The 11,642-nt window shown below is 38.1% G+C and overlaps 1 protein-coding gene across 1 annotated transcript; it reads left to right on the top strand.

Moving 5' to 3' along the window:
- Positions 1-360: 360 nt before the first annotated feature.
- LOC127413909 (synaptojanin-2-binding protein-like) lies at positions 361-8,973 on the top strand. The gene is made up of 4 exons (XM_051651480.1): positions 361-528; positions 3,898-4,034; positions 7,256-7,351; positions 7,451-8,973. The coding sequence occupies exons 1-4, from the start codon at positions 465-467 to the stop codon at positions 7,610-7,612; spliced, it is 459 nt and encodes a 152-aa protein (XP_051507440.1). The 5' UTR covers positions 361-464; the 3' UTR covers positions 7,613-8,973.
- Positions 8,974-11,642: the final 2,669 nt, after the last annotated feature.

The following is an 11,642-nucleotide window of genomic DNA, read 5'->3' as shown; positions in this document are numbered from 1 at the left end:
TAATCGAGCTTGAAATCATGATTGTGCCTTAAGACTGCAATGGCAAGATCTCTTCAGAAGACATGGATTAAACCACTGAAGTCTTATACATTTCCTTTATGTGCTTTTTGGAACTTCAAAGTTTTGGTCACCATTTACATGCACTGTATGGACCTACAGAGCTGAAATATTCTTCTAAAGATCTTCATTTGTGTTTTTCAGAAGAAAAAAGTCATACTCATCTAAGATGGCATGAGGTTGAGTAAATTATGTGAGATTTTTCTTTTTGGGTGAACTATTCCTTTAAAACTTTTCAATTCAACTTTACACGCAAGTTGTTGTGCGTGTTCCAGTGCTGTGCGCTAGGGGGCGGTGCGGGCTGCGCGCGTGTCCCGGCAACATTAGAGGAAGCAGGCGAAGAGCAACACGCTTCAGGACGATCGCGCTCATTTGGATTAAAAGTGAAACTTTGAAATACGACCATCATGAACGGATCCGCGCATAGTGCGCCGACGGTTCTTGATATTAAGCTCAAAAGAGGCCCAGCTGGTAAGTTTGGTTCTCTTTCTTGAGTTCTGCACTCTAGGGAGTTGTTAAAACAGAGTTCATCCCTGCGGCTTGGTGCTGCTGGTTCGGCCCGTTTCTGCAATCAAAGTTAAAACAATGGAAGCTTTGGGCCTGACTGGGTTTTGCAGGAACAGATCAGGTGCATTTTGAGACGTTTGTGATGTAAAAGTGAAAGTAAGTCCCGGATCATAACCAGCATATTACAATACACCACCAGCATTATGGACCGACACGTAAACAAATCAATACTCACATTTCAAGTTGAGACATGACTCTAACTACTGTATATATTATGAAGTTATTGAAGTCTTGCAGGAGTGTTGGGGTTTGGTACCTGTCCATTTAGTTCAGATATTGAGATTCTGAGAGATAACAGTCTTGGCTGCCTGCCTGTTGACTTTCTTAAAACTGTTATAAATGCTTGTGTGTGTGTGTGTGAGTGAGTGAAAGAGAGAGAGAGAGAGACCTCTGCTCGGTCAGTGGACTGGGCTACTCTGATACAGCTTCGTTCCCATGTGGACTTTGATCTGTGATTAAATGAAATGAAAGTGACAGACATCATAGGCCTACATTATAAACACAGAGATCAGTCAGAATCAGTGTTTCAGGGTTCGACCTGCACATGGGATAATCATGGAAATTAACAAATTCTTAAAGGAATGTTCAGGGTTTAATACATCTTAAGCTTAATTGACAGCATTTGAGGCGTAATGTTGATTACCACAAATTTAGACTCCTCCCTCCTTTATAAAAAAAGTAAGAAGCAAAAATCGCAGTTACAATAGAAGTGAATGTGGCCAGTCCATAAACATTAAAACACACCGTTTCAAAAGTATAGTCACAAGAAATAAACAAGATATGTTAATAAGATTTTTGCGTGATTCAATCGCTCACCAATCCTTCCTTCCTTCTGCTGAACACAAACGAAGATTTTTAGGAAAAATCTCAGCTCTGTTGGTCCATTTAAAGCAAGTGAATGGTAGCCAGCACTTTGAAGCTCCAAAAATCACATAAAGGGAGCATAAATGTAATCCATATGATTCCAGTGGTTAATCTGTGTCTTATGAAGTGATGTGATAGGTGTGGGTGAGAAACAGATCAATATTTAAGTCCTTTTTTACTCCTCCCTGCTCAGTAGGTGGCGATATACATGAAGAATATGAATCAGCAAAAACAAAAGAAAGTGAGAGTGGAGATTGAAAGTAAAAAAAGGACTTAGATATTGATCAGTTTGTCACCCACACCTATCATATCGCTTCTGAAGTAGTGGATTAAACACTTGAGTCATATGGATTACTTTTATGCTGCCTTTATGTGCTTTTTAAACCTTCTGAGTTCTGGTCACCATTCACTTGCATTGTGAGGAACTACAGAGCTGAAATATTCTTCTAAAAATCTTTGTGTTCTGCAAAAGAAAGTCATACACATCTGGGATGGCAAGAGGGTGAATAGCCTAAATGATGAGGGAATTTTCATTTTTGAGTGATCTATTCCTTTAATTGTCATAATGATGTAACACCAGTAAACCTTGTAATCTGGTAAATGCTACTACAGCAGTAAATCCCTGATTTTATCACACTAAAATCATGTTAACGCAGATAATGTTTATATCTTGTGGCTATACTTTTAAAATTGTATTTATTTTAACGTTTATGGTCTGTCCCCATTCATAAAATAAAATATACCACATATACTACCAGTTCATCTTAAAGGGATAGTTCACCCATAAATGAACATTCTCATCATTTACTCACCCTCATGCCATCCCAGATGTGTATGACTTTCTTTCTTATGCAGAACACATATGAAGATTGTTAGAAGAATATTTCAGCTCTGTAGGTCCTCACAATGCAAGTGAATGTGTGCCAAAATTTTGAAACTTCAAAAAGCACAAAGGCATCATAAAAGTATTCCATACAACTCCAGTGGTTAAATCCATATCTGCAGAAGTGATATGATAGGTGTGGTTGAGAAACGAGAAACAGATCAATATTTAAGTCAGTTTTTACCATAAATTCTCCTCCCTGCCCAGTAGGGGGCGATATGCATGAAGAAAGCGAATCACCAAAAATACCATAATTTGGAAGTTTACAGTGGAGATTGACTTAAGATAGCTTCTGAAGACATAGATTTAACCACTGGAGTCTTATGGATTACTTTGGTGACTTAAATTAGTTTTGGAGCTTCAAAATTTTGGCACCCATTCACTTGCATTGTATGGACCTACAGAGTTTAAATATTCTTCAAAAAAATCTTCATTTCTGTTATGCAGAAGAATGAAAGTCATACACATCTGGAATGGCATAAGATTGAATAAATTATGAGAGAATTTTAATTTTTGGGTGACCTGTCTCTTATATTGAACCTGGCTATGTTTAGTGTGGGAATGCTTGGCATCGCTTTGTTTGGCGTTGCTACGCATTCCCTCATCTTGTCTGTCGGTTGGCACGAGCGTATATTGCCTTATTGTTTTGGCGATGTGCGCTCATGCCATTCAGATTTTTGTTGTCTTGTGACAGCATGTGGCTTTGTTTTCTGTTTTGCCTCGTGTCTCTCTGTCTTGCATCATACCCTGCCTCCTTGTTCGATTATTAGTTAATTTGCCTCACCTGTCCCCTTGTTAACCTGTTTGATTTATCTCCCTATTTTAGTCTCCTCGTGTGTGCTGTCCAGTGCCAATTCGTCTTGTTTGTTGGTCCCGTTTATGTCGGTCCTCTTATTTCCTGTTGTTTCCCATTAATTACCTATTAATTCGACACAGTCTATTTTGTCCCGCCACAGTTTTATAAAGAACCGAAAATATTTTTACACTTCTCATAATAACATGAAATCTCTAACGTTGTGTTTTGCGCCATTGCATCTCTCACTCCCAGTCAGTTAGGCCCCCCATATCCAGCTGCTTGTTGTGAAAACAATGTATAACATTTGTAACGTTATATCTAGCTAGCTAACGTTAGCTAATTATCTAACGTTATTACCAGCGGCTCTGACAACGTAACTATTTTCAGCATCTGATGAGCAAGTTCAACACAGGTAACCACTTTTGCTTAATTTCTTTGATGGCTCACAGGGTTCGACATTAACGCTTTTCCGGGACAAGTGGATTTTTGAAGGGGCAAGTGAAAGAGAATTTTACTTGCCTGACCGGACAAGCAGACTGATTAAAACTTTAATAACAAAAAAAATAAAGAATAACCAGCTATATTTGTGATAGCCTAGGCCTTTATTTAATTTAAGTTAATTGGTCCAAAGGTGTGGGATCCCTGCATTCAGAGTCTCAGACAGCAGAGATCAGTTTAATCATGTAAGTAGTGTAAGCAGTGTGTGTAATATCCTCTCTGTCTATGCCAGGTCTGGGGTTTAATATAGTGGGTGGAGTGGACCAACAGTATGTAATGAATGACACCGGAATCTATGTGGCAAAAATCAAAGAAAACGGAGCAGCTGCACAGGACGGACGTCTGCAGGAGGGAGACAAAATACTTGCGGTAAAACCACAGTACTATACCGTACATAGTTAACGTTCCACTTTACTAATGCTTAAGTACTTTAGTTTGATCTCTGTGGTTAATTGTGAATCAATACTGCCACTTCAGTGTACAACACCACAACTGTAAATGAATGATGACGAGCATAGTTTACTGTAAAGCAGTGCTGACTACTCCTGTGGATGACCCCGTTCAGCTTTTATTCAGTTCTTTGGTAACAGAAGAGAAACATTTTGTTGGTTTGTTCAGAAGGGGTTTTAATGTCTTCATAATTTTTTTTCATAATATTTTTATAATTTTAAGCAAGTTTCCTGTGCAAAAACATAGTTTAGTTTTACCATTTTCCATCCTTCCCCCACCCTTAAAATCTTAAGGTACAGAACCAAAACACCCATTTGGTTCTGTAAATGCCCCTTCATATCTGAAATGAGTTTTCACAAATATCTGTACTAATATGTGCCACACAAATGGTTAAGATCAAATTGAAAGGACCAGGAACCTTTTTGAAAAATAAACTTCAACCACTCGTTTCTAATTAGTGAATTTTGTGAATAAATTACCAATATCAGAATTACATCTACCACAATTTACTAATTGTGAAAAGGGTCAATTACAGCATTCCATTGAAGTCTAATCCTGTTGTGCAAAAAAATAAAATGAATTACAGGTTGTTTTTTTTTTGTTGTTTTTTTTTTTTTGCTGCTGTAGCTCATTAACCAATCACAGACATGCCCATTGCTCGATTTCTGTGTATACTTTTGTAAAAATTTGAGTAACTGTTTTGATCTTGATTTACTGATTTATAAATTATAAATAATATATAAAATAGCAATAAAGTCATTCAGAAACGGTTCTCATCTTGTTTTGGATGTGTTGCCATTATAAAGAATATGGCATGCAGATTCCACAGAAAAAAATATTCATTTTAATGTAAATTCTATTCATTGAAATGAATCACAAATAAAACATCAAGGGAAATAATCAACAATTATAATTTTTGTGATAATCATGCAACCCTATTTCTAATGTTGGGATCCTTTTGAAGGCTATGCTGAGCCGCAGGTGTGACACATAGCCAGGATAAGCACAACATTTGGCGACCTTCCCCACATCTTTCTTTTATTGTTAAGCCAAGTGGAATAATAGGGTCTTCTTCTGGTGTTTAGGAATAATAGTACCTACAGTGCATTCATAAAGTATTCAGACCCCTTAATTTTTTACACATTTTGTTATATTGAAGACTAAAATGCTTTAAAAAAAAAATAAAATACACATCAATTTACACTCCATACCCCATAATGACAAAGCTTTGCAAAACATTGCAAATTTATTAAAAAGAAAAACTTAAGTATTCAGACCCTTAACTCAGTACTTAGTTTAAGCACCTTTGGCAGCGATTACAGCCTCAAGTCTTTTTTGGTTATGATGCGACATGCTTTGCACACCTGGATTTGGGGATTTTCTGCCATTCTTCTCTGCAGATCCTTTCAAGCTCTGTCTGGTTGGATGGGGACCATCGGTGGACAGTCATTTTCAGGTCTCTCCAGAGATGTTTGATTGGGTTCAAGTTTGGGCTCTGGCTGGGCCACTCAAGGACATTCACAGAGTTGTCCTTAAGCCACTCTTGCATTGTCTTGGCTGTGTGCATAGGGTCATTGTCCTGTTGGAAGGTGAACCTTCGGCCCAGTCTGAGATCCTGAGCCCTCTGAACCTGGTTTTCATTAAGGAAATCTCTATATTTTGCTGTGTTCAGCTTTCCTTCAACCCTGACCAGTCCCCAATCCCTGCCGCTGAAAAACACCCCCATAGCACCACCATTCTTCACCGTTGGGATGTATTGTGCAGGTGATGAGTGGTGCCTGGTTTCCTCCAGTCATGATGCTTGGAATTGAGGCCAAACAGTTCAATCTTTGTTTCATCAGACCAGATCAGCTCTAGGAAAAGTCCTGGTTGTTCTAAATTTCTTCCATTTAAGAATTATGGAGGCCACTGTGCTGTTAGGAACCTTCAATGCAGCAATTTTTTTTATTTATTTTTTTATTTTATTTTTTGTAGCCTTCCCCAGATCTGTGCCTCGACACAATCCTGTCTTTGAGCTCTGCAGACAGTTCCTTTGACCTCATGGCTTGGTTTTTGCTCTGATATGCATTTTCAGCTGTGAGACCTTACATAGACAGGTGCGTGCCTTTCCAAATCATGTCCAATCTATTGAATTTGCCACAGGTGGACTCCAATCAAAGTGTAGAAACATCTCAAAGATGATCCAGAGAAATTGAATGCACCTGAGCTAAATTCCAAGTGTCATAGCAAAGGGTCTGAACACTTATGTCAATGTGATATTTCAGTTTTTTCTTTTTAATAAATTTGCAAAGTTATCAAAAATCTGGTTTTTGCTTTGTCATTATGGGGTATGGAGTGTAGCTAGATGTGAAAATAATAATTTAAAGCATTTTAGCATAAGGCTGCAACATAACAAAATGTGAAAAAAAAAATGAAGGGGTCTGAATACTTTCTGAATGCACTGTATTGGAATTCCTTCTTAAGGCACAGTCACATTTACCTTTGCACTGCGAAATTCCACCGGCGAAGAGGGCATGGGTGAGTGTTGAGCGCATGTGAAACTAGCAAAAACGAATTGTCAACCAGCCTCTTTTTAATGCTGCACTTTATACTCTGGGAGAGTGAAGTTTAAAAGAAACTCGCCGCTTAACTGATATTCTTGTCTATTGCAAATAATCAGTGTGGCTGGGTACGAAGCACCGCCACACAGAGGTCACTGCCAAGCAAAGCAACTTCCTATTGGTCAACGCAGCGATTTATTTATTTTTTCTGTCAAAGTGCAGCAAATTGAACTCTGGGGAAATTCTTCGCCACGATTGCGCTAATTCCCATTGAAATTACTGTATTTCGCCCATGGAATTTCGCCGTGCAAAGGTAAATGTGACCGTGCCATTATTTCTTCACTGTGATTCACAGAGTCATTTTGTTCATGTATTAACTGTTGTGAAATCACAAAAGGATTCATAATGAGAATGTTTGCAGTTTATTTTCAATAGATGGCCTTTTTGGATTGTGGAGGCAGATCCATTTTTGAAAATCCAAAAGTTACAGCGTGTTTTTATTGTACTTAACTCTCATTTCAAAATGTCAGGGAAAATGTTATTTTTCATTAACCATTTGATATAAAAGTGAATGTGGTTATTGTTGGGGTTTTTTTTTAGATAAATGGTCGAAAGTTGGAGAATCTGTCTCACAGTGCAGCAGTGGAACTGTTTCGGTCTGCAGGAGAGGATGTGCAGCTCAGTGTGCAGCAGCGAGTAAGTGGTGTAGACAAATCACAATGTAAAGAATGTCTTGTACTGTGACAGCTAAACCAGTGTAATTCTAATTAATTAGATTAACCCAATTGTTTGCAGTCTTCGCTCCCGCAAAATGGCCCCGCAAGCTCTCGCAGTGATGGAGAATCTTCACCTGCTCTTGGCACATGGACATTGTTTACTGTATTCACTCTGGCAGTAGCAGCAGCAGGTTTCTTCATTTACAAACGCATTCAGCTGCGTCATCGTGGACCATGTTAACTCACATAATCACATTTTACAGACTAAAGCTTGTTTTGAACTGATTCTGCTAAGGGCCCAAACATTAACCGAATGTGGGAAAATGGAAACCCAGTTAATGGAAGCAGAAATACACATGCAGATTTTCTTTAATTGTTAATACAATTGTTATTAAGATATAGCTGTACATTTTTATTTCATTCGGTGATAATCATTGGCAATTAACCAGAATTCCCAGCATGCTGTATCAGCCTGATGACATTGCATGGAGGAGTGAGATCATTGTTTTGAGGGAACAGGGATGAGCACGGTGATGGGATCAGCAGTGGCAGAAGAAATAGCCATAATCTGAATTTAACAGAAGGACCACAGGCAGGACAGTGGTGGAGCTGTTTCTCTGGGCAGGAAACAGGCACACAGAGGAGTGATTTTCTCATCTTGTGCCTCTCTGGAGGACTGGAATGAGCCTTAGGTGAACTATTAAATTATCTGAGGTCTTCTCAGGTACCTGCTTGTGCAAGAGTATGTTTCAAGGTGTGCATGATATGGGTTGAGTTTTTTTTTTTTTTTTTCTGCTAGTTTATATCTTACTCATCCATGTTCAGACATGCAGGATGCATTTCTGTGGCTGCGGTAGTGCTGTGGGAGGTGGAGATGTTCGATTTGTTTATTTGGCATTAGTGCTTGGCCTGTATGCTCTGTGCCTTTAATGTACCTCCCTCAGGGAAAAACTAGAGGTGGCACTTGTTCACAATCAAAATGAATATGTGATGTATTGTTGATGTTGTATATGGCTTATGTTTCTGAAATACACTAAAGTTTGAGCTTTAATCTGCACCTCTGAACAATTTAGTGCCGTGCCAGGTTGAGCTGCTGGTCTCAGTGCTGCCCCTGTCTGCAGGTACTTGTGCAGTGTTAGGGTATTGAGCTCTGCACTTTTTCTTAGTATAATTATGTGTTCTGTATCTGACAAGTGTGTGTTTGTGTTGTCCTGACGGGCATTCTGCAGGTCTGTGTGGACTAATCCAATCGTAAAGCCTTTATTCATGAAATGCTTGTCATTCGCACTTCACAATTAAAATAATGTTATTCACATCATGCATTGAATAAATAATTTGAGGAAAAAAACACATTTGAGTTTATCTTGACTTTGAAGCAAAATCGAGTACACAGGCCATTTTCCTTTATCACATTACTGATGTAGTTGTAATTTGTGTTGTGTTCAAGATCTATGTTCTGCAAAAGTGATAACTGATTAACAAATATATATATATATTTATGCATGCTGAAAGCTTTATGGATATAAGGTGATTCTTTGGTTTTGCAAACTGATTTGCCGTCCTAATAAAAAGTCAAGTCATTCCAACATTTTGGGGAAGAAAGGAAGAGTGGTGTCTTTTAATGTTCCCAATGGTACTCATCATAATTTCATTTTTAATAGTAAAAATTGCAATTACAGAGCTCTATAATTAAATTTGTACTAGTTAGAATTCCAATTACTGTATGTAGCTCTATTAATTGAATTTTTACTAGTTAGAATTACAATTATTGTACGTAGCTCTATTAATTGAATTTTTACTAGTAAGAATTCTAATAATAGAGCTCCCTAACTGATTTTTTTTTTTTTCTAGTAAAAATTCAAATTAGAGAGCTCCCTAATTGAATTGTTACTTGTAAAAAGAATCACAATAAAGATATGTTTAGTTGCAGAGCTCTGTAATTCTTACTGGTACTGGTAAGAATTCCATTTACAGAGCTCTGCAATTCAATTCTTACTAGTAATTGGAGGGAAACTATGCATGTGTGATTGGGACTGCCACGGTAGGGCTGATATTAGTCCTTTTCAGTCCCATAAAAAGTTCATCCAGTGCTACTATGAACCATATGTACAAGTTTCTGACATATATATAAAAAAAAGTATTTTATTTAAAATTTAAAATAACTTTTATTATAGCATATTATTCTATTATCATATTCATATTACATTTTACTATAGCCATTGTTACTTGGTGTTTTTTATTTATTTATTTATTTAATATATTTTTTTGAGTAAACAGAGGTGAATTAATATATAGTGATTTCTTTCAACAACAATGCATTTACGTGTTGTCATCAATATTACTGTAATTCTGATACTATGTGTGTGCAATTAATGTTTGCTCAATACGCTTGTTAACATATTTCATGCTAATATGTAACCACGCCACACATGGCCTTTTTTTAAAATTGTTTATAATGCAGCCTACCTTGGGATATGGAAAGGGAAATGGGTGCAGTCGCTTCTGTTTTGCATCTAATTAAGATGGGTTTTTACTTGTAAGAATGCAATTGAAGAGCTCTGTAATTGGAATTCTTATTAGTAAAAATTGAATTAGAGGGCTTTGTCATTTTTAGTTGTAAGAATCGAATTGCAGAGCTCTTTAATTGTTAAAAATGCAATTGAAGAGCTCTGTAATTCAATTGTAGAGTTCTGCAATTGCATTCTTACTAGTAAAAATGCAAATAGAGAGCTCTGTAATTGGAATTCTTACTAGTTAAAAAATCAGGTGAGCTCTGTATTTGAAATTATTACTTGTCGAAAATATATTGTAAAACTCTCTAATTGAAATATTACTAGTACAAATACAATAACACTGAGTAACGCTGGGTGCATTAAAATCTAATTTGGCTTGCCCAATATGATATGGAACACTTCATGTGCCCAAATTTTGATGCTCCAAAAAGCACATAAAGGCATCATAAAAGTAATCCATATTTTCAGAAGTGATATAATAGGTTTGGGTGAGAAAAAGTAGTAGCCCAATAAAAACAAGGCACACGGGTTAATGGCAGATCCCATTCTGACAATTTACCACATATTGGGTGACAACATGCCCTGCTATTGTGTTATATGACCTGTAAATTGACTTTTTTTTCTTGGGCAATAAGGGAAATATTCAATGGCGTTTTGTAGCCAAAACTAAAATGTATGTGCCTATGCAAAAACTGTCTTTCAAAAATAAACTTACAGTGAGAAAGTTTCACTTAGCCAAAGTAAAAGGTGTCGCAACTATCCCGCGTGTTCCATAGAAAGTAAAGTATGTCTGCTTCAGACAGACTAAAAATGCTCAATAGCATACTCATGCAAAAACACAAAGTCCAGATTCCGGTGTAGGGAGCTGAATTACAGAGAAATTAGATTTCCCACACCGGAATGAATAACGCATCACTTCCACCCCATTATAAAACTCAGCATGGAGGGGTTTGATAGAATCGCACTGCCCACAGATCATGATGATGATGTAATAAACGCACGCTCCACTGATTTCTAGTATGCACAATCCTTGCGCGATCACGCTCGAGACCCGGTTAGAGTGATACCATCACTTGTACCGTGAGCTGTGTTTAGGAATTTGAACCCTGCGTGTCACCGGAGACTGCGGAGAGCATCCGTGCTGTTCATTCCTTCAGCGCGGCCTCCATAAGGACAAACCCCTGGACTGCGTCGCTGATGGCTGTTGCGATCGGGACTGCACCAAGCTCCCTTCATCACAGTTACGACCCGTGCGATCTACCGAGCATCAAAACCCGTGCAACTGAAACACGCGAATGCGTGCTTCATTGCAGCAACACCCAATATGGAATAACGGGAATTCTGACTCCCGAGTCGCTGGTTACGGTGCTGACTGAATGACAGCCAGTCGCGACGCATCACCCATCATCTGATTAGGACTAATCAACCAGCAGCTGTTCTGTATACAATAGTGTCCACCCTTGACAAACGAGGAAGTCTGAAGAGATACTGAGTGGTCATCTGTCTAATTCGGTGCCTCTCATCCTCTCACGCTTACCGGAGACTCTCCACACGCAGCTCATCCGGAGGCAACAAGTGCCTGTTTTCTCCTGCTAGATTTACCCAATGATGGGAAACTGATACCCTGTTGCCTTTCCTCGTCCGTGTCTACCTCTGCAAATGTCTTTTCGCCTTTAGTAACCCGATTAGGCCCACGAGCCAATTCTAAACATTTCACAGAATGACTTTATTGATTAATAAAAATGACAAGAGAGGATC

The sequence above is a fragment of the Myxocyprinus asiaticus genome, chromosome 23 (assembly GCF_019703515.2).
Source record: "Myxocyprinus asiaticus isolate MX2 ecotype Aquarium Trade chromosome 23, UBuf_Myxa_2, whole genome shotgun sequence".
NCBI lineage: Eukaryota > Metazoa > Chordata > Actinopteri > Cypriniformes > Catostomidae > Myxocyprinus > Myxocyprinus asiaticus.
This window is presented reverse-complemented; position numbering and strand designations above follow the sequence as displayed.

Excerpts from the sequence above, each read along its gene's own strand:
- LOC127413909 (XM_051651480.1), top strand. The coding sequence starts at position 465 with ATGAACGGATCCGCGCATAGTGCGCCGACGGTTCTTGATATTAAGCTC. Across the intron at positions 529-3,897 it reads GCTCAAAAGAGGCCCAGCTG|GTCTGGGGTTTAATATAGTG; the intron begins GTAAGTTTGGTT and ends TGTCTATGCCAG. Across the intron at positions 4,035-7,255 it reads AGGGAGACAAAATACTTGCG|ATAAATGGTCGAAAGTTGGA; the intron begins GTAAAACCACAG and ends GTTTTTTTTTAG.